General features: G+C 42.0%; 1 protein-coding gene across 1 annotated transcript; it reads right to left on the minus strand.

Moving 5' to 3' along the window:
• Window positions 1-921: 921 nt before the first annotated feature.
• LOC141902183 (uncharacterized) lies at window positions 922-16,853 on the minus strand. Its single transcript, XM_074789822.1, has 5 exons — window positions 16,730-16,853; window positions 6,648-6,992; window positions 4,604-5,226; window positions 3,768-3,877; window positions 922-2,751 (listed from the first exon to the last, which is right to left on the minus strand). Exons 1-5 carry the CDS (start codon window positions 16,834-16,836, stop codon window positions 1,723-1,725), a joined length of 2,214 nt encoding a protein of 737 aa, XP_074645923.1. The 5' UTR covers window positions 16,837-16,853; the 3' UTR covers window positions 922-1,722.
• Between the last annotated feature and the right edge of the window lie 4,135 nt (window positions 16,854-20,988).

Here is a 20,988-nt window from a genome sequence, read left to right on the forward strand (position 1 = left end):
ATGACTGAAATCTTTTTAACAATCTTAGATTGTTTAGAGCATTTCAGAGCCTAAAATTCACAAAGCAATCAGAATTTTCAACTAAATCATGGAATCAACAAAGTCTAAAGCCCACATTATGCATGAAACATGAATAGGATTTTGAACATCTTTGTTAACCTGATTTGTACACCAGTAACCATGTATATACAAGAGATCTATTGCCCTGCCTTTATGAATACTACGGCGACTGCCAGTAACGCTCGGGATCAGTCCGTTTTGGTCCCAAATGATAATCTATTATCTAGCATTTATGTACACAAACTCTGTAGCCGGCCCCAAAGGGGCTTTGAATACCCACTATAGAATACGTGTATACAGAAATTAAAGTCTCAATAAAGAAATTGTGCGACTTGACAAGCATTATACCGAACACAACACTGATATATAAAACATTAATAGCACAACAAACAAAAAATAAAATCTCATCATACATTAGACTATGCTTTTTCTTCATTTGGGATGATAAATACGGTCGTTCCCTAGATTGATCCGATATCGAATCGATGATGAGGGAAAAGTGACATAAAAATTGCTGGAATTAAATAAAGAGAAGTTTGGTCTATAACCGAATTAATGATTGAAGTGTGAAAATAAAATATGTTTCCAGGGGCTGGTTCAACAGTCATTTTAACATAATCTTCTCAGTAATGTGGGGCCCGGACAGTTTGAGCGTCATCTCTATAGAAAAACACTTCAATCTACCATACCCACTCCGCGAAATGCCCCAATGGAGGAAAGACTCCAGAGGTAAATACCCTACCGAAACCGGTACTTGTGGCTTCTGCTGAAACCACAGGCTACCTGTGAGCAATTCGATGAGTCCTACTTGAAGATTACCAGGAATATATAACTTAAATTTCAATGTTTGGTTTGGAAGTAACTTGTGTTTCACGTTTATTGGAATTTCCCATTTATTTGGAGTATAGGTGATAATTGGACGAGGTTGCCATTGCCACGAAGATCAGAGATGGATGTCCCATGTTAAACAAAATATTCCAGAATAAAAGGCAACAGGGGTATCAGGATTCTTACAGATCATGGAATCCAAACTTCCACGATTGTGATCATCTGGTCGAAAAAATTCACAAAGCAATCGGCAATTTAACAGTAATTTAATTATCAACATTCAACAGTTATCTTCAAGTAGAATCACATGAATTGCTCACTAGTGCTAGCAATTTGCATCAGCATCAGCCATTTCAGAGTTCATAGTTTCCATGACCAGTATCATTGCATGACTTTCAAGGACCTTTTCAACCCCAAATCCATGACCCGATTCGAATTGTACTAACTGTTAATAATAACTGTCCATCAATGACCACTCAAAACGACCCCTGTCCATGACTGTCATTCTTACCGGACTAGTAGACCAAATAATACAATGACCAGATCTGATTTAATGTAGGCCTACACAATAGATTACGTGTGACCAAAAGCTTCAAAATGTATTCGCGTGGTAATCAGGCAGGGATTCGAGAACTTTAAAGCCCATTCCATGACTTTCAAAGACCGCCAAGAACCCTGTCATCTAGACGCTACAGCAATGCAATATGGCGACGAACTGAAAAGAATCAATAAGGCTAGGCTAACTACTAAAACCAATCAACCAATACATAAATCAAGCCCAGTTTTACCGTGAAACTTCCGTTCCCATTCGTTCCCCCTAAAATGCGACACTTTTCACTTTCGTCGTTTGAAGAACAAAATGTACGAATTTTCTCGTATTAAACGCGTATTCAGTTCGAATTCCATGTTCACCTGCGTGATGTTCTCGTCGTCGAATTTATACCACGTGCCGTTCGTCTGGCACTGACAGAACGCGATGTAATGTCCGCACGACGTCGACTCGGCGCCGAGATGCACGCACAGCCCGTACAGATCGTAGATATACCCGTCCGACGTCGCCGTCAAGTCCTCGCGGTTGATCACGCTGTCGAACACCATGCCGCGCAGGTCGAGATTCTTCAACGGAATATTCATCGGCGCGCGAATCTTCTTCAAACTGTCGCTCGACGCGCTGTACTGAAATCGCATCAACTGAACGACCAAACAATCGGGCAGTTGTCGAAGCAGCGATCGCTGTTGCCCGTTGGTCAGCGTCGCGTGCGGTTTACGATGCGCGACTTGGTTGACGCCGCCGACCGGCGTCGATGTCCGTATTTGATTATCCTGGAATCCGCTGTCGTTGAACGCGGCGGCGCTCGCCTCGCCGTTATTGCGCGTGATCGGCGACATGAACGCCGATTGTCCGAGCGAAGATTGCTGCGCGACCGGCGTTTGACTGACAGCGGAGTCCGACGGCAGGCGTTCGCGCAGCAGCGCTTTTCGCATCAGGCTGATCGGCGTTTTCGCCGGTTTCTCCGAGCCGGGTTCGATTTCGACGACGTCGGCGTTAGTGCACGGACACTTCAAACCGTCTTCGCCGAATAAGACTTCGACGTTGCCGAACTTGCTCAGACAATCCTCGAGGAACACGATTCCCGATTGCCGGTGCGGACTGACGATCGGCAACGGCAGAACGCGGAACGTTTGAATTCCGGTCGACACGCGGTTGCAGTTCAGACAGTTTTGCATTTCGACTAGTTGACCGGTGAACAGGTCGTCGATTGCTGATCGGTTAAATTGTTTATACAGCAACCATTCTAAATCGGATAAACGCTGCATCGGCTCGGCGTGAGTGTCATTATCTAAACCATTCGATAGTTCGATCTGCAAATAAAATGAAAATGGCAAATTTATGCGAGTACTTACTACTGTCCCTCACACCTTCACTCTGCACGTTTCATTCTGTAAATTTGTTAATTATCAGTAAATCTATCTTTACTCAGTGTTTTCAATTAAAGCCAGGTCCCAGGTCCCAGGTCCCAGACCCGTCTGTCGTTTGTTAAGGACCCGCCTGTTTTTTTCAAAACAGCTTTCATTTCCGGGACTGTGACATATTATGGGACCCTCCTGTTTTTCAAAGGGACCTGGCTTGTTAATTTCTTATTGAAAACACTGTTACTATAGCCTATGCATCAATTTGTTCAGTGAGGATTTTGCATTCAGAAATAAATGATGATTTTTCCTCGAATTACTTCCGTTTTCATTTTGCTTACATATCTACACTCGGAGACGTTGCTATCACATCATCACCTATTCGTCTGCATCCTACATTTTTTCGCAAAATGTAATAGCCTCTACTATGTTTAACATAGTCAGTAGGCAATGCCACCCACCTTACACAGACCACGGAAGCCGTTTTTAGACATTAAGCGAGCGTATTCTAGGTAAACATGATAGATGATAATTAAAAAAAGAAGTTTATGTGAATTATCATTTTCAGTTCTGAATGTTAAATGCCTACAGAACAAATCGATGCATATATACAGATCACAATCAATTAACAAAATTTTGCATTGAAACGTCACACAGAGAGCATGTGTGACAGACAGTAAATGGATAGTCCCATAGTCCTAAGTTTTTTCACGTTAAGATACAACAACAAGCAGATATGGATCAATATTGGGACAGATGATTAAAAATTAAAATTTCTATAGCACCTACAAATTCTGAGCATCACAGCATTTTCATGAAGTCAAAATCAGGATCAAAATTATTTTCGACTCTTTCTCGTTTTTCACATTTTCCCCACAATTTTTAAGCAGACATCCATTTTTCAGATTTCTAAGATCATTCTCGTCCAATGAAATGAGCAAAAAAAGGCAGAGGAGTTTTTCTCTTACCTCGCGTAGACACGCTCGTTTCAATTCGTCGATTTTCTGCGGAGTTAGATCGCCATATATGAATGTCAACATGGCCAACGTAGGACTGTAAAACCGATCATCGCTTGCACCTAATAAACAAAATATTCATATAATACACACCGTTTAAAAAAAGTGGCCACTTTTATATGACTTGCTCTTCCTGAAACAGTTTGATTTTACGCGCGATTTAGCTGTCATGACAAATATCTCTTAGTTGTCCTTGATTTTAAGCTTCCCCCCCCAAAATTCCCTGAATATTCCCGACTCTCAGGTAAGTGGCCACCCTGTTTGATGCCAGGGCCAATTAGACCAAGGCTTAATCCACATTCAAAGCCAAATCTTCAGCCGGAACTAGTAGGGCCTAGAACAATTTTCAGAGTGACCACAACATCAAGCGAAGAGTCTTAAGTCCATTCTGGTAGTCATGTTAAAGCACTAAAAAAAGAACATTGTTGCAAATTATTTGCTGCCAGTACCATAGTCGCAATATAATAGGGAAGCTTTAAACTACTACAGAATGAAGTCTACGCAGTCTAACTGTGACAATCTAGGATTCTGATTGCGGCAAGCGAGGTGGACCCCCAAGTGACAAAAGTCTAGTTAGACATGACTGCTAGTCTTTTCATGTCGGAGATGAAACTTAATTGCAAATTAACTAAGTGAAGCAACTTCATGAAAGTGAATCCAATTGAAGAATAAGTATTACAGCTATTCAGCGCTTAGACTAAAATCCTAAAAAAGTAAAATATATTGATGCCACTATAGACTCCTAAATAGGCTAATTGTTAGATTTCAAAATACCATGGACTACTTACCCGAAGAGGACAAATCCATTGCGTTGTGCAAATTATCGAGGAGCCACATGAGAAATTCGCTCGCGTCTTGTTGAACCTGTTTCTCGTCGCCGGTCGCGAACAATTCGCAGTCCAAACTCTTGATCGCCGTTTGCAATTGCTTCGTGGCGATATCGCGGAACACGTTATTCGCTGGCGGGGCGCACAGCGGCTGCACGACTTCGTTAAACGCCGATACGAAATATTCGCGATTCGGCGCCAATTCGCCGTTCGACAACGACTGACCGACCGAACTCGCCAGATTCGGACTGTGCGCCAGACACTGCAGTATCGAGTTCATGAAACATAGATTTTCGTCGTCGTCGTTCTTCAGGCCGGGAGGCCGATTGATCGACGACATGAAACTGAACGCCGAACGGATTTTCGAGGCGAGCGAAAACGTACCGGACGACGCGCCGTGATACGAACCGACGACGCGGAGAGGCTGATGCAGATTCGGCGCGGAGTAAGCAGTCAGACGATCGTCGACGCCGGCCGATGGCGAAACCGGAGGACCCCAACGAGTTCTCCGACGCGTCGTATTATAGCTAGGAGATTGAGGGGGTGGTACGGCGTGTAGGGGTCGTCGAACTGATACGTGAAACCTGAAAACAAAACAGCAAGATGAGCAAATTTATCAGTTCTGCTGTGTATATCCCAGCACACCACAATTCAACCATGCTCTCAGCTAATGGGTAAAACACTGATTGCTTCCAGAAATAGACTTTTGGCCTTTATTCAGTCATTTCATTTACAGGGTGACCACAATTCTTCTTTCAAATTCCATCTTGCCGCAATAAAAAAAAACAGCGTTGACAGACTCAAGCAGTTTTAGCAAGCCCAGTAAATAGTCTGACTTTCAGCTGGGCCCTCAAATATTTTGAAGGAATTTCAACATTTACTATATGAAAGGAAGATACATGGAGACCATCGGCAAACACAATTCACTGGGAAAATGTGCAGGCAAAGCAAACACCATTTCTTGTTTTACATCAAATACTCCCCTTTTTTCAACATTGTGGGGTAGGGTTATGTAGCTTATGGTGCTTTGAAATTGTCCGGGGGGAATTGCCCTAGAATCCCGAGCAGTTTGATAGGTGCTCAGGAGTCATCTATCAGACCTGGTATACATTTATTCCAGGGTGGAGAAAGGCAATGAGGAAAACTGATTCTAGGACAATTACCCCCGGACAATCCCCCTGGACAATTGCCCCCATACAATAGTAAATTTTAACCCTAAAGTAGCACGGATACTTACTTCTGATAAATTAGACTAACTAACTTAGAACTAACTAAATTTAGACTAGCTAACTAACTTTAGCTAAATACTTCGTTAAACACTAAAACTCATTCCAATAAATTAGTCACTAATAAGTGGACTCAGTGTCCTTCGATTTGTTAAGTGGATTATAGTTACTTGAGGATGGATTTTTTAAGTTTTGATCTGCTGAAGTAACACTTAAACTAATTCAGATAAATGTATTGATATATTAAAACGTGAAGAAGCGCTTAACGAATTGGAAATAAACCAGATGATTGGTGGGCAAGCGCCTCCACCAATGCGTAGAAAATACCAAGATCCTTCACAACGCTTGTTGAGGCTGGTTAGACAGCATGGAAACCGGCACATCCTAGATTATTCGCATGGGATTGCACACAACATCAGAGTGTAAGAAGAATACAATGTCATTCCATATCTTATAAATCTATATTCAATAAAATACAAATGAATTTCTAAGTAAAGTTGTTGTTGGTTATATGAAGTAGGCCTATTTAGGTGGTGTTAATCCAGATTTTAAAGGATTTACTTCGGGCGAGGGGGAATTGTCCTGATAGGGCTGCTCGGATGTTTCTTCTACCCAGGGAGCGATGACTGATAGGAATAGGCTAGGGGTAATAATACCAAATTTGGAGCGCATTTGAACGGACTCTGGTTAGGATACCTGCGCTATATAAAGGACAACTATTATTGTAATTCTGAACCAATACAGACTCACATTACGACATTGAACATCGCTATACTGACCGATTAGATGGATCCTGTTGTTGTTGTTGTTGGAAGTGCTGTTGTTGACCGCTGCCGCTTTGAGCGCCGACGACCTGGTTTTCGTGCAGGCTATTCCACGATCGTTGCAGATTGTTCGAGATCTCCATGCTCTCTTCGTGCTGTTGGAATTCGTCCCATCGATTTTCGAGCCGCGTCAGCCAGTCGTGCAGGTGTACGCGGCCGTGGATCGCCGCGTAGAACACCGTCGCGAAACTGATCACGAACAGAATGTGCGGCGTGTGACTGACGAGGTAAATCACGACGCCGAGGATGAACAGAACGAGCGCCTCGTACAGCCACACGTATCGTTTCTCCGCATCGCTCCTAAAATTGAAAAAAAAAAAATGTATTTCAGGGGTGGATGTAGGAATAAGGGGGCCTTAACTGTCCTAGGCCTAGGCCTACAGGCTATCACCCCGGCCTCCCCTAAGAAAATTTGAAAACAATTACTATTTTCTGAGCATCTGGAGTGATTGTTCAACAAATTTACCATTCAGGGTGGCCACTCTCCACCAATTTGCAAATTCTTTAAGTTTTCCCTGAGTTTTTCTATGTTATAACAAATAATTCCCAGAGTAAATTCGAGGAATTTCTTGGTTCCAAATGTTATAATTCATTCATTTCTACAAGAACATCCAGTTTTCCAGTTATCTTTTTGCAAATTGTGTCAAATTCACAGAGATATTTCAGATTTTTTTCTGATTCCGGCCTGTGATATTATATTCGTAAAAAGGGGCACTCTAAAGCTAAGCATACATCGACAAAGCGACTGGAGACAACTAGTTGCTAGTGAGCGAGTACCCGCGCACATCGAAAATTTAGTAAAAACCAGCAACTGCGTGGCTCATGCCGGTCGCTAGGTCCATAGCGCACACATCGACAGCAACTGAGATGTGGTTTAGCAAATATTCTTGAGGGCATCACAAGTCACGTGACAAATAGCTTTGTTTTAGTCAGTTACAACCACGTGTTGTTGATTATGGAGCGCTCACATCGACGGATATGAGAGCAACTGAGTACAACTAGTTGCTCAAAAGTAGAACATGAGCAACTGGGTGGAACTGGAGATAGATGGACGCTAACCAGTCGTAAGCTCGCTCACATCGACAAATTCGAGCAACTGATTGTATCCAGCCAGTTGCTCTCATGCGCCGAAAACTGCCTGGCAACTAGTTGTCTCCAATCGCAGTGTCGATGTGCGCTAGGCTTTAAATCCACCTGCTGCATTTTAGACATAATGGATTACTGCCTTAGCCTACAATCACATTCATGGCTGCTCCTTATACACCTGAGCTGGGTTCCATGTGCGCGAAACAAAATAATCCCTGGAACATTTTGAAAAATGTCATTTATATTAAACTGCACGGTTTCTGATTGGTTACTAAGGTGGATAGTATGATAACCACACTCAAACGTGGTGAACAGATGATAAGATAAAAACCCCCAATTTATTTATTGAAACAATCTAAAATGTAAAAACTTGACGTTTTGATCTCACCCTAGAGATCATCGTCAGGCGTGAGATAAAGACAAAAAACAGGGGTATATATACAGAGGAGAACAGGTTAATTGAGTAAAATGGTGAGTGATATCCAAATTCAACTCTCGGCTTCCAAATCCTCCTTATGCTTATGGTCTTCCTAAAATTGATAAACCCAATTCACCTTTAAGACCGATCATTTCTAATATCAATTCTCCATCATATCGGCTCTCCAAATATCTGGCTAAAGTACTCTCCCCGGCTGTGGGTACTTTTTCACAAAGATTCTCACATTCGGCACAATATGGATCTTTAAGACAATCTTAAAAAATCTCAAACCTAATGGCCAAAAATTCATAACTTTCGACGCTATATCTTTGTTTACAAATAAACCATTGGAACCAACTCTCAATTTCTTAAGAAGAAAACTCCCGGACTCCAATCTTGATCTCCCGATTCCTGTAGATTGCTTACTTGAACTTTTGGAGCTCTGTACAACCAATCTATACTTCCAATTCCAAGACAAATTCTATGAACAAATTTTCGGTTTCACTTTGGGTAACCCATTATCCCCCATTTTGGCTAATCGTTTCCTTGAACATTTTGAATCCGAAATTCTTCCAAATTACACTGGCTCTAAAGCTAACTTTTGGATTAGATATATGTCGATGACATTCTGTGCTTAGTTTCTAATGATTTTGATCTTAACTCTTCTATTGACTTCATCAACTCCCAATATCCATCTTTGAAATTCACTTTTGAATGGAAACAAAATGACCAAATTCCGTTTTTAGATGTTCTTATACACAACAAATATTCTCATTTGATTTTTACAGTCTATCGTCAACCGATCAACGCTGAGGCATATTTCCATTTCTTTTCATTTACTGCTAAATCAATCGAAATTGGTCTGTCTCGCTCAAGGCCTCTTTCTCCGTGCACTGCGGATCTGCGATGAAACCTTCCTTTCGGATGAATTTGACCATATATCCAACTCTCTTAAAAAATTGGCTTACCCTGATCACATTCTTAAAATCGCTATTTCTAAGTCTAAACGTACTTTCTTTAATTCTAAACCTCCAGAAAATAAAAAACACATTTCAGAATTCATTGTAGTTCCGTATGTACTTGTTTTGGAAAAGATTCGTCTCTCTCTCCCTTTATTGGATAAACAAATCATTTTCACGTATGAAAACAAAATTAGCAAGACTTTGGTAAAAAAACAATCAATCTAAACCTTTGGACTGCGGAGTTTACAAAATTCCTTGTTTTGGCTGTGATAAAATTTACTTTGGAGAAACTGGTCGTGATTTAAAAACTCGAATTTCGGAACACAAAAAGGATGTAATAAATCAAAAATTACAATTTTTGGAACTAAAATTTGTATTTCCGAGTAGTACTTACCCTTTCCTATGGTTTTTGCCAATATTTTCTAAATTTGGATTTATCGCCAATGGTTTTTCTATACGACCCGGCCCTGCGGTATTGCATTTAGCCACCGGCGAAATCCGCCATCTTTTTTCGTCATAGCAGACCAAAAAAAAAAAAACAGCTATGCGGGGCAGGTGGGCGGGATTCCCACCATAGGAAAGGGTAAGTACTACTCGGAAATACAAATTTTAGTTCCAAAAATTGTAATATTTCCATCGAGTACTGTACCCTTTCCTATGGTTTTTGCTAGACTAGCCTAGCACAAGGATGGTGGGAAAGGTAGATAGAAAAACCACCGCTCAAACGCAAGGTAAGAGGGAAAAAGAGAGCACTTACCCAAGCACGGAATGGAGCACTGTAGCACAGGGAAGACCGGTTGGCCACAGTGAGTCCGTCCAGCTCAGGAGCCCCCCCCCAGAATTTTGCGAAATTAATACTTGCAGATATGAGCCCAAACTATGTACAAGGATACACCCCCTGTGATCCTGATAATGCTACATAAATATTCTACACTAAAGGGTCCGATCGGAAAGAACGGACACCTTGAGCCATGACCACAGGACCAAGTGAAGCTAATGAGCCTAACTGGCCTGAAACATCCCGTAAATAAAATGATGTGAATGTCGACGGTGAATTCCAAAAGGCGGCCCGACAGACTTCCTCCAACGGAGCACCCGAAAAGGCAGCGCAGGAAGTAGCCATAGACCTCACTTGATGAGAAACGACTCCCTCCGAGGAAAGATTCTCCTTCAATAAAATGTCCTTGATCATTGAAGAGACCCATCGGGCTACTGTGTCCCGCGAAATATCACCCTTTAGGTGATCCAGCAGCGGAATAAATAACCGCTCCCGTGAACCCCTCCGTGAAGCAGAGCGATCTAAATAGAAACACAACGCCCGCACAGGACATAAAGTCCTGTCCGGGATGCCCGGTTCCACTCGATGTTTTAGGGCTTCAATTCGCCATTGACGCCCAACCGAGCCTGGTCGTTGGTTCTTTGCCAAAAATTCCAAAGCAGGCCGCAGCGAAACAAATTCATTCGCTGGCCCAAAGACAATGTGACCTTGTCGGACTGAAAGCGCATGAATCTCAGAGCGACGGGCCGAGCAAGCCAAGAACAGCAAAAATACAGTCTTTTTTGACAAATTTGCAAAAGACGCTGCCGAAAGAGGTTCAAATGGAGCCTCCATTAACTTCTTCAAAATTACAGACAGATCCCATGGTGGAACTGTCCTTGTTACCCGAGGCCGGGAAATAGAAAACCCAGCAACCAGCTGGGATATCCGATGATCCCCTGCTACATTTGGCCATCCAGAAGCACGCAATGTATGAGAAATCGCGGAGCGGTAACCTTTAATAGTTATGACCTGTAAACCTTTTGCTACAAATAGGTGCAGTAAAAAATCTGCCAATTGAGCTACAGAGGGTGAGCATGGATCAATTTCCCCTGCAGCACACCAATCCGCAAAATGACTCCATTTGGCATCGTAAATGGTACTTGTTGATGGCCGCTTAGATCCTGCGATAAAGGAGGCAGCCTGTTCTGAAAAGCCTGAAGCTGACAAGGATCGCTGGACAATGGCCAGGCGAGCAGATTTAACCACTGGCTGTTTGGATGATGCCGAAAGATCCCCTGAGACAGAAGCAATGGGAAATTCGGAAGAATCCTGGGGTTGTCGCACAGTAGGTTGAGAAGTGGTAGGAACCATTTCTGAGCCGGCCAACATGGTGCTACCAGAACTATGTTGCAATTGACTGATCTCTCTATTTGATCCAGTAGGCGCGGCAGGACTGGTGTGGGCGGGAACGCATACGCATGCATCCCCGACCAGTCCAGAGAGAAGGCATCGACCCCCCACGCTTCCGCGTCTGGAAACGGGGACACAAACAGAGGACACCTCCGATTGAACCGGGTGGCAAACAGATCCAGCAGCGGATTGCCAAAAATGCCCCGAACCCGATCGGCTACTTCTTGGTGGAGAACCCATTCTGTCGCAATAGCTTGACCTCGACGAGACAGAGCATCGGCCATCACGTTCCTTTTCCCTGCTAAATGTGCCACAGTCAGGGACACGCCCTTTGTCTGGCACCAAAGAAGAATTTTGGCCGACAGACCTGTGAGGGTTTCTGAGTGAGTGCCCCCTTGGTTCTGAAGGTAAGCCCTCACTGTTGAATTGTCTGTGGCTAACCAAACGTGGTGGCCCTCCACTCTCCTGTGAAAGAACTTCAGGGCCTTCCACACGGCCAGCATTTCTAGGAAATTTATGTGGTTGGTGGCCTCGTAGCGAGACCATTTCCCGGCTTTGACTCGGTTCTCCAGATGTGCCCCCCAACCTTGGTGACTGGCATCCGTGAATACACGAACTGGAGCCTCTAACGGGGCTAGTGACACCCCGAGCCGAAGATTCGTAGTGGCCGCCCACCACTGAAGATCCGGACTTAGATCGGTTGGAGGTACGGGAATCAAGGCCTCCCAGTTGCCCTTCGACTGAGACCAGAAGACCTTCCAATATTGTTGCAAGCGCCTGCTTCTGAGGCGGCCTAAGGGCACCACCAGACCCATGGAGCTGATGGAGCCTAGAAGCCGTGACCAGTAACGAGCTGTTCTCGGGGTTGTGGACACTCCCGCTACAGCTTCTTGAAGTTTGGCCACTCGAACCATAGACGGAAAGACTTTGCCGATTCGGAGATCGAAGTCCATGCCGAGATAAGTGAACTGTTGGGCCGGCGTCAACTGAGATTTTTCCCTGTTTACGCGGAACCCTAGCTGATGGACTAAGTCCAAGACTGAGGTCATTGCCTCCCGACATTCCTGAGCCGAATTCGCGACTATTAACCAGTCGTCGAGGTAAACGAACAGTCGAACACCCCTTGACTGAAGTACCTTCTGAACTGACTTGACCAACTTGGTGAAAACCCACGGGGCCGTACTGAGGCCAAATGGAAGAGACCTGAATTGGAACTGGCGGCCTTTCCACTTTATCCTGAGAAATCGCCGAGATTTTGGGTGAATTGGAACCTGCAAGTAAGCATCCTTCAGGTCCAATGAAGCCGCCCATTGACCCGGATGGAGCCCTTGAATCACGTCCTTGGGCTTGGTCATCCGGAACCTTGGAATGTCTAGGTGCCGATTGAGGGATGACAGATCTATCACTGTCCGTTGACCCCCTGTGGCCTTTGGTACCATGAATATTCGAGAAAACCAGCCGAGCGAAATGCGCCTATAGGTGGATCGGTTGAACTAAAATATTTCCCAGATTTCATACCCCGTTCAGGAGGGGGAAATGAAAAAGTTCCAGGCCGACATTCACCCCATAATTGCGTATCCAATCGAGCCCATTCTCTTGAAACCGCTGACGATTCCCGTAAAACGTTAAGATCGGAGTCCGGAGGGCGATAAGCTTCCATTGACTCACCGACCAGAGGAGCTGCTATGGGCTTAGCGCGAGTTGCCCCGTGCTTGACAAAGAACTCACTTATCATCGCTCTAAATGGCATGTCCCCCGCTGGTTCGGATAAAACTGAACGGGACGGAGATACATTGCGAGCCAGGGAAGCCCCCATCGTCTGGGGCAACCCACAATTGCTTGCGACAGGAACGACCCCAGAAGGAATTGCCGCCTCTGGGACCGGATCCTCATTGAAATCAGACCCTACCGCAGCATCCAGGAATTCAGAGTCAGAATTCCGAAAAACTGAGTGGGCTGGCGAACTTCTAACCAGACAATCAGGAATAGGCTTACCTGTTGTAGAAGTTGCAGCGACTTGTTGCGACGAAGATAACAAGTTTAAAATTTTCTCCTCAAATACATGGAAATCCTTCTGAGTCAGGTATTTTCCAGTATCCCGACGATCATGCCGACTTCGGTGACGGTCCCTCGAACGGGATCGCGACCTACTAGAAGAATCGCTTTCATCGCTAACCGACGTCGACGAACGATGAGAAGACCGACGGCGAAACTTCCGACAATAACGATCGTAGTCCCTCTCGCGATCAAACCTTGATCTGCGAGAAGGAGATCTTGCTCGTTTATTACGCTCACGGCGTCTAAATCTAGTGGGAGAGCGAGCTCTATCCCCGGAGCGACGATCAGAATCAGACGATGAACGTACCGGATGTTTTGAACCGGACGACGTCTGGACCGGACCGGTGGCCGAACCGGACCGATGCCCGACCCGGTACCGACCGAACCGGTGCGGGCCGTTCGCGACTACCGCGGCGCGCGCTCGGTTCCGAACATGTAGTCTGAACCGGCCGAACCGGCCGAACCGGTGAACGACCAGAGACCGGTGAATGACCGGAGACCGGTGCCGGTGAACGACCAGAGACCGGTGAATGACCGGAGACCGGTGCCGGTGAACCAGCGTTCCTCCCCGGTGAACGGAGTTGGGAAGCCGATCGTACCTGAACGACCGGCGACCGCTCCGCTTTACGATAAGAAACAGGATTAGAAACGTCGGTTGGCACATCGGCCGAAACCGACGAATCCCTGCTAACTCGACGACGATCTCTTAGTTTAAGAGCCTTATCGGCCCGAAGCCAAAGGTCCTCGGACCACACGACGCAAATATTGCAAGGATTGCTCCTTGCACATATTTGACCGGATTTGCGCCTGCACGACGCACATGAATCGTGGTTGTCCCAGGCGCCAAACAAATGCCCGCATCCCTCCCCGCCACGATGCTGACCCTTAGGAGGGGGTGGCATAATAATTATCCTGTTACAAATCAAAACAATTCAATTCAATTCAATCAAATTATATTTGTAAATAAAATTCTTACGGAAAAAAAGAAATCAGGGATAACCCCCAAACCGAACGGACTCACCGTTACGAGAGTGAAAACTCCCTAATATCCTAATTCCCAGATTTTTACGGCGAAAAAATCCAACGCGTTCTACTGCGAGAACGCCAAGAAAAAAGATGGCGGATTTCGCCGGTGGCTAAATGCAATACCGCAGGGCCGGGTCGTATAGAAAAACCATTGGCGATAAATCCAAATTTAGAAAATATTGGCAAAAACCATAGGAAAGGGTACAGTACTCGATGGAAATACAGGCTAGTGGCGTAGCCAATCACGTTTGGAACACTGGTCATCGTATTAATTTTGATAAAACTGAAATTATTTATACTTCCAGCAATTACACTAAACGCCACACAGTTGAGTCTGCCCTAATTACTCGTCACTCAGATATTAGTACCAATTTGAATAATTCCCTTCCTTCTAAGTATATTACTTCATGCCTTGCCAAACACTAATTATTTACTCACTCACCAATTTACTCAATTAACCTGTTTTCCTCTGTATACATATACCCCTGTTTTTAGTCAATATCTCACACCTGACGATGATCTCTAGGGTGAGATCGAAACGTCGTATTTTTAAATTTTAGATTGTTTCAATAAATAAATTCTCGATTTTAGATTTCTTTTAATTTGTAAATAGTGGGTTTTTTATCTTATCACTATGGTGGATGATTGAGGATTTACCCATACGGGTAACTTTTTGATTCAGTACATGAAACTGGGCCCAGATCAATTTCCCTGAAAAAAGCACTATCATTTGATTTTATTAAAAAATAATTTTCTGATTTCTGGTTACCTTCTTGTTTAAAAGCAGCCGGCCTAACTGACGGCCTATAAATTTATCTTAGACCATCATTGACTTTTCAAATGTATGTATGTAGGCTATATTTATTTTATTATTGTGACATGTAGTTATAAGTTTCTTTTTTTTTTCGAAATTTTTTATACAAACACATATATTTTTCGACACTACCCAGCCCTCAACAGGCTTATAAGTCACCAATCATACTAATTAAATTTAACGACAGATAGATTCAAGTGGTACCGAAAATACATAAACTCCTTTTACTCCAACATTGTTCGATAAAAGTTGCTAGAGTAATTTGATAGTTAGCCATTAATATTTGAAACTGTCATTGTTTTGTCATCTCTTGGAAGCCTGGTACCTGCTGTGACATATCAACAAAAAGTTTATGCCGTTCTTGTTTGTATTTCTTACATGACATAATAAAGTGAAATTAATCTTCAACGCAGGCTCCAGGTCTACAATAAGTAACATATGCGTTCCTCAACCCTTTTACCCCTAAACCGACCCAATTCTATTTCCAAACCTAGGACACCACGCCTTAGCTGTGCTAATAAGCTTCTCTTCTTTCTTGACATAAATTTCATAATATAGTTTTCAGCCCCGAAAGTATTCTTAAATGTAATATACGTGCGTAATTTTGGTTTATTATTAACTTCAGAAATCCATCGCTCGCTAATTGATAATTCAATACACCTTTGTGCGTACTTCATATCAACTCGTTGTAAATTATCTATGAAGTCAGTATTTAAACCGAGGCTTCGACATAAGTTTCTGAAATTTCGGAACCACCCAGTAGTATTCAAATCACGTAATTGGAGAAATGTACGTTTGGTGAATCTATCATCCACCATAGCGATAAGTCTATCCCAGAGAGGATAAATTTCAAAATAATGCTTATAGGCCTACTTTGCTGGATACCATCCGAATTCACCCTGCATTGCCGCAATGGGGGTTAATGACCCCACACCGAGAAAAAATCTAATGGCTCTAGTTTGCACCCTTTCTATCAGTTTATCATTCTTAAAAAAATATTTCACTTTAACATCTTTGACAACATCCATGAATTATTAGTCTTATTAATACGACTAGTGAACTGTGCAGTTTCAAAAGACCATCGTTTTAGGCTAAAAAAATTGATACCTTGTTTCACTACCCTGCTGGAGGTCGGAACGACCACAGTTAAGGTGTCCATAATGGTTATGTACCTTAACCTTACCATAACACTATTATTTAATGACACTAGTGCAACACGGTGGAAGGTGACCTACAGTTAGACCGAAGCGAAATAGGCCCTCGGACCTTAGTAGTAGTCCTATCCCAAAAATTTTGAATCTGATGTCTTGATGTCGACCCACAAAAATAAATAACACTTGAAAAACAACTTATTGCCTATTGAACAATGGTGACCTAAGTTAAGTTGAAGCTTTGGTCAATTCATCGATTGATGAGTTGAAATTGAACGACAAAACATGCATTTGCAACAGTAACAACAACTGGCCCAGATAATGAATAAATATGTATTGTGATTGTATTTACCTGGAATCGCGGAGTGCTGTTTTAGCGACGAAATCGATAGCAGCAAAGATGAAATAGTCGATAACCGTATAGAATATAAACCCGTAGAGCTCAGAGAAGAACCCCATAGTTCTACATCGACGATACAAACATTCTATACCCGTCGCCGCAAATAAACATTTCGTTATTTTCAAAATATCCGGCAAAATGGCGGTTGTACGAGTGCGCAGGCGTCGTGACCCACTTACGGAAATGGATGTTCCGATTGATATTGTGCGATTCGTAACTTGTAAAAAATACTTTAGTTTCTGTTAAAAAAAATTTAAATATACTTGCTAGATTTTTTAAATATGTAAGTTATGTTCACTTACGTACAATCAAGTTTATTCAAATTGTTGGATGAACGAAAACGTTTTATTCTATGACTAAATAATTCTTATTAACCCGTTTCTCTAGATGAATCTACGAGCAATTATCTGAACGCTCGTAGGATGAATGGACTGAACCATTACTGAGAAGTTGTAGTTTTCGAAAACTGATAAAAGTAGTGCCAATAAAGGAAATTGAATTCAATTGAGAATGTTCCGATTGATGTTCCGATGAATTTTTCCAGGGATGTTCCGATTGTAAAAACCAAGATGTCGACCTGTTGAAGTGAGGTTGCAGGACGTGAACGTAGATTCTTCTAAATTAAGGTAGGTCTTCTCGGGTGATTTCATTACTAATAGTTCGGTGTACAAACTAATCGAAGAAACTGGGATTAAAATTGTTTTGGTGAATCGGTGTTCCTTGCGTAGCAGATCAATAGGGGGGCAAGCCCAAAATTTAGATTTTCATGAATCGATGAATGAAGAGAATAATAAGTCATTTTGAATTGAATTGAATTTTTGTTGCACTGTCAAAATTGGCCTAACTCGCGTTATTAGCAGCCCCTGTCCTATGGTGGGTGCGTGTGCTGAAATATTTTTAAAATCTGTTCTACTAAATTTTTAATCGAGGAAAGCGAAGTGTTGCATAGGCCTAAGACTCTCGTTGTCGATGATGCTTGTGTGAAACAGCAGCATCTGTCACCTGTCCGATCTTGTGACACAAGTCATCATGATAGATAATACATACTGCAAGCGTTTTTTGATCATTCGTAAAATTGGTACCTGCCTTGATGTGGAAAACATGAGCCATGTTTAATTTGGCCTGGTCAAAAAAATATTGCATCCAAGCCGCGGGCTAGATTTTAGGATAGTTAGGCTATAGTCGCCTAATCGTTGATAGTAAGTTTTCATTATCGGATGGGCTTATACCATACCTTGTGTTGTGGTTTGTGAAAATATCCGATCATGGAACTAAACCACAGACCAGGTTACTGACTAGATTTTAGCACAGCTGACAACGAATTCCACGGTATGTGAATGTAAACATTACCTATTTCTGGAAGTGACTCACCTCGCTAACCACAGCATCATTTTGATTGCATTGATATAGGCCTAGGACCTGTGTGAGAATGCCCTTTCAAATTAGCACAAGCTAAATATGCCTTAGGCCTGGTTGGGGCCAAATCGTCTCCATGTGACTGGGTTTTAAACAGCTACTTATACCTAGCTAGCGAGTCAAGGTCAGAATGCTAAAATTTAGATGATGCCTCAGACGGGCTTTTGGTTTCTGTCATTCATGCTCTCCGTGTGAAGTTTTAATGTAATTTCGTTAATAATCAGTGAACCTATAGGGCCTATTAATACATTGTGGTGATTTTCAAGGTTATAGGCTTTTACTATTTTCACCAGGGGTTGTAATGGTGAAAGTAGGCCTACGTAGTATTTTCATTGGTAGTTTTGGATGTATGCCGATTTTGTTCCCTATCCCGCGATCAATGGGGAACCGGCACACCAGCTATCCTGTCAGATAGCGCCGCTGAGATATCAGACGCACTCGATCAAAAATTAGTCCATTTTCAAGTAACTTTGATCTCAGTTTTCGGTCTTCCAAAAATTAGGCAAATCACGCATCGAAATAAACTCTGATTAGTGCGTCGGCGTCATATTGTACACTAGCGACACCTGGCGGATTATGATGGAGTTCCGCTTGCCACAGTAGCGCTGCCAGTACCCCATTGCAAAATTGTGGCTTATGACTATTCTATAGTTGTGGCGAGTTTCATCGGTTTCTGTATGTTCACTAGGGGCATCGAAGAATGTTGAAATTTTCAGATCGTTAAGTAGTTCAGACCATGGTCTCCATGGTCCTCTAGTTTATCCCTGTTACAATTTTGGTAAGCCTGCGAGTTTTTTTTTTTTTTAATCCAATTTTGATAGGTCTCAGATTTTAAGTAGGCCTACAACCTTTACTGAACAATGATTAGAAAAATATGGTGCAAGTTAGTAATGGTTTAGAATTAGAATAGTGAGTTCATTTCCAATGTTTTTGAAAGCCATAGAGAACTAAGGTCAGGCTATAGGCATATAAATCCAGATTGATTATTATTGACTGATTTCTAATATAACCGGTTAGTTAGTTCAAGACCCCTTTACTACTTTACTGACCGCTGAGATGTTATTATTATTAGGCCTATTATTATTGTTGTTAATCTAAGCGTTGAGTTACACATGAGTAAGGGGCCGTTGACCGACTATTGACCGACTATTGACCGACTATTGACCGTTGGATCACTTAGCAAATCCAACATTTTCTCATGACTTATTTCTTGGTTGAATTTTTGAATAGCAGCATTTTTGTTGACCGTGTCTATGTGAGGTCAAATATGGAAATCCCGTCTGATTTGCGTGGAAATTTTTTTAATCTCATCAACACTTTGTACATGTATAAGGCTCTCAAGTTTCGAGAAAAAGAGAAAACAAAAATACAAAAAAATGCACATTCAATTGAGAAACCTATTTATATGCATAATTATTTAAGGACATGGATTCAAAGTTACATGAAAGCTACATGAATTAGCAGGTACAATAATGGTTAATTAGGTCTTTTATCTCATTTTTGCCAAATTGAAACTCAGGGGATGGATAAAGTAGAACATAAACCAAGTCAAAAATATGCTGGGCTGCTTCAATATATTCAACCGTGGGTAGTGAGAGCTGTATATCAGGAATAATGGTTTAGAATAGAAATCTGTTAAATCTATATCTAATAGAAATACGGATACAATGTAAGAATTACAATGCAGTCAAAGCTCGTAATACCGCCAAATTCACCTATCGCCAAGAATTTCCTTGTGCGCAGTTCATTTGATATCTATATGTATGTAAATAGTTCTCTTTAAACCACCTCTCACCCTCCGCCAGAACGCCAACAAAATCCTAGAACGGTCTTATCTTCAAACTCATAGAGAAAATAGTAGTTACACCGCCAACTATCTTCTATCAATGACGTTTCCAGTCTTTTGGTTAGGAATCGATACATATGATTTGCAGTTTCACACATCTACTGTTTAATTTTTCCTATTATCTAAATGAAATGAGCTAAGACCTTAACCCTTTCCTAAATTAAGATCAACTAATGTCTAATTCTGGATTTGGTTAATAGTCATGTCTTCTTTACTTTGTCAACTCTAATGATCACCATTTCGTTATACCGCCACATTCGTTAAATCGTCGAAATTTTGATGGTCCCAGGGCTGGCATTATAACAAGCTTTGACTGTAGTTCCTTTTCATTTCTGCAAAACGAAATTTAACGAATCATTGGATTGTTCTTTCGGGTTTTAATTGGTACGACACATATCGACAATTTTAATCTGATGTATTTGATAAATGATAAATGATTTTTATTTATATTTAATGAATTAAATAAATATCATATTTAATAAATTCGATATAATATTTGATAAATGATGAATTTGAATTCATCATTTATTGTATATAGGCCTACAAGAAAATTATTAAAATTAAGATAAAATTATTATTAAAATTAAGAAAATTATGGATGGATTTTGAGATACAGCATGAATATTGTACGGCAAAACTAATGGACTTATCCGCTCTCTACGGTAATAGTTCCAATGAGCTGCTTCTGCGGTTCGAGGTTAGATATAATTCATTTTCAGTTCGAGGCAGAGTTATCATCGTGTATAACGGTATTGTGGAACCGGATCTCGGTCCTCGATGAAATAAATCAGATGGTATTTTGAATATAGTAAGCCCCATGTTCGTTCGTACGATATTATAATGCGGTAAACTTGGAAGCTTCTTTTTAAAATGAAATTTATTCACAATTTTGAAATGATACAGTTGTTGAATTTATGGTAAAAATCTAATACGCGGTAATGGTATTTAT

This window comes from Tubulanus polymorphus, chromosome 3, assembly GCF_964204645.1.
Source record: "Tubulanus polymorphus chromosome 3, tnTubPoly1.2, whole genome shotgun sequence".
NCBI lineage: Eukaryota > Metazoa > Nemertea > Palaeonemertea > Tubulaniformes > Tubulanidae > Tubulanus > Tubulanus polymorphus.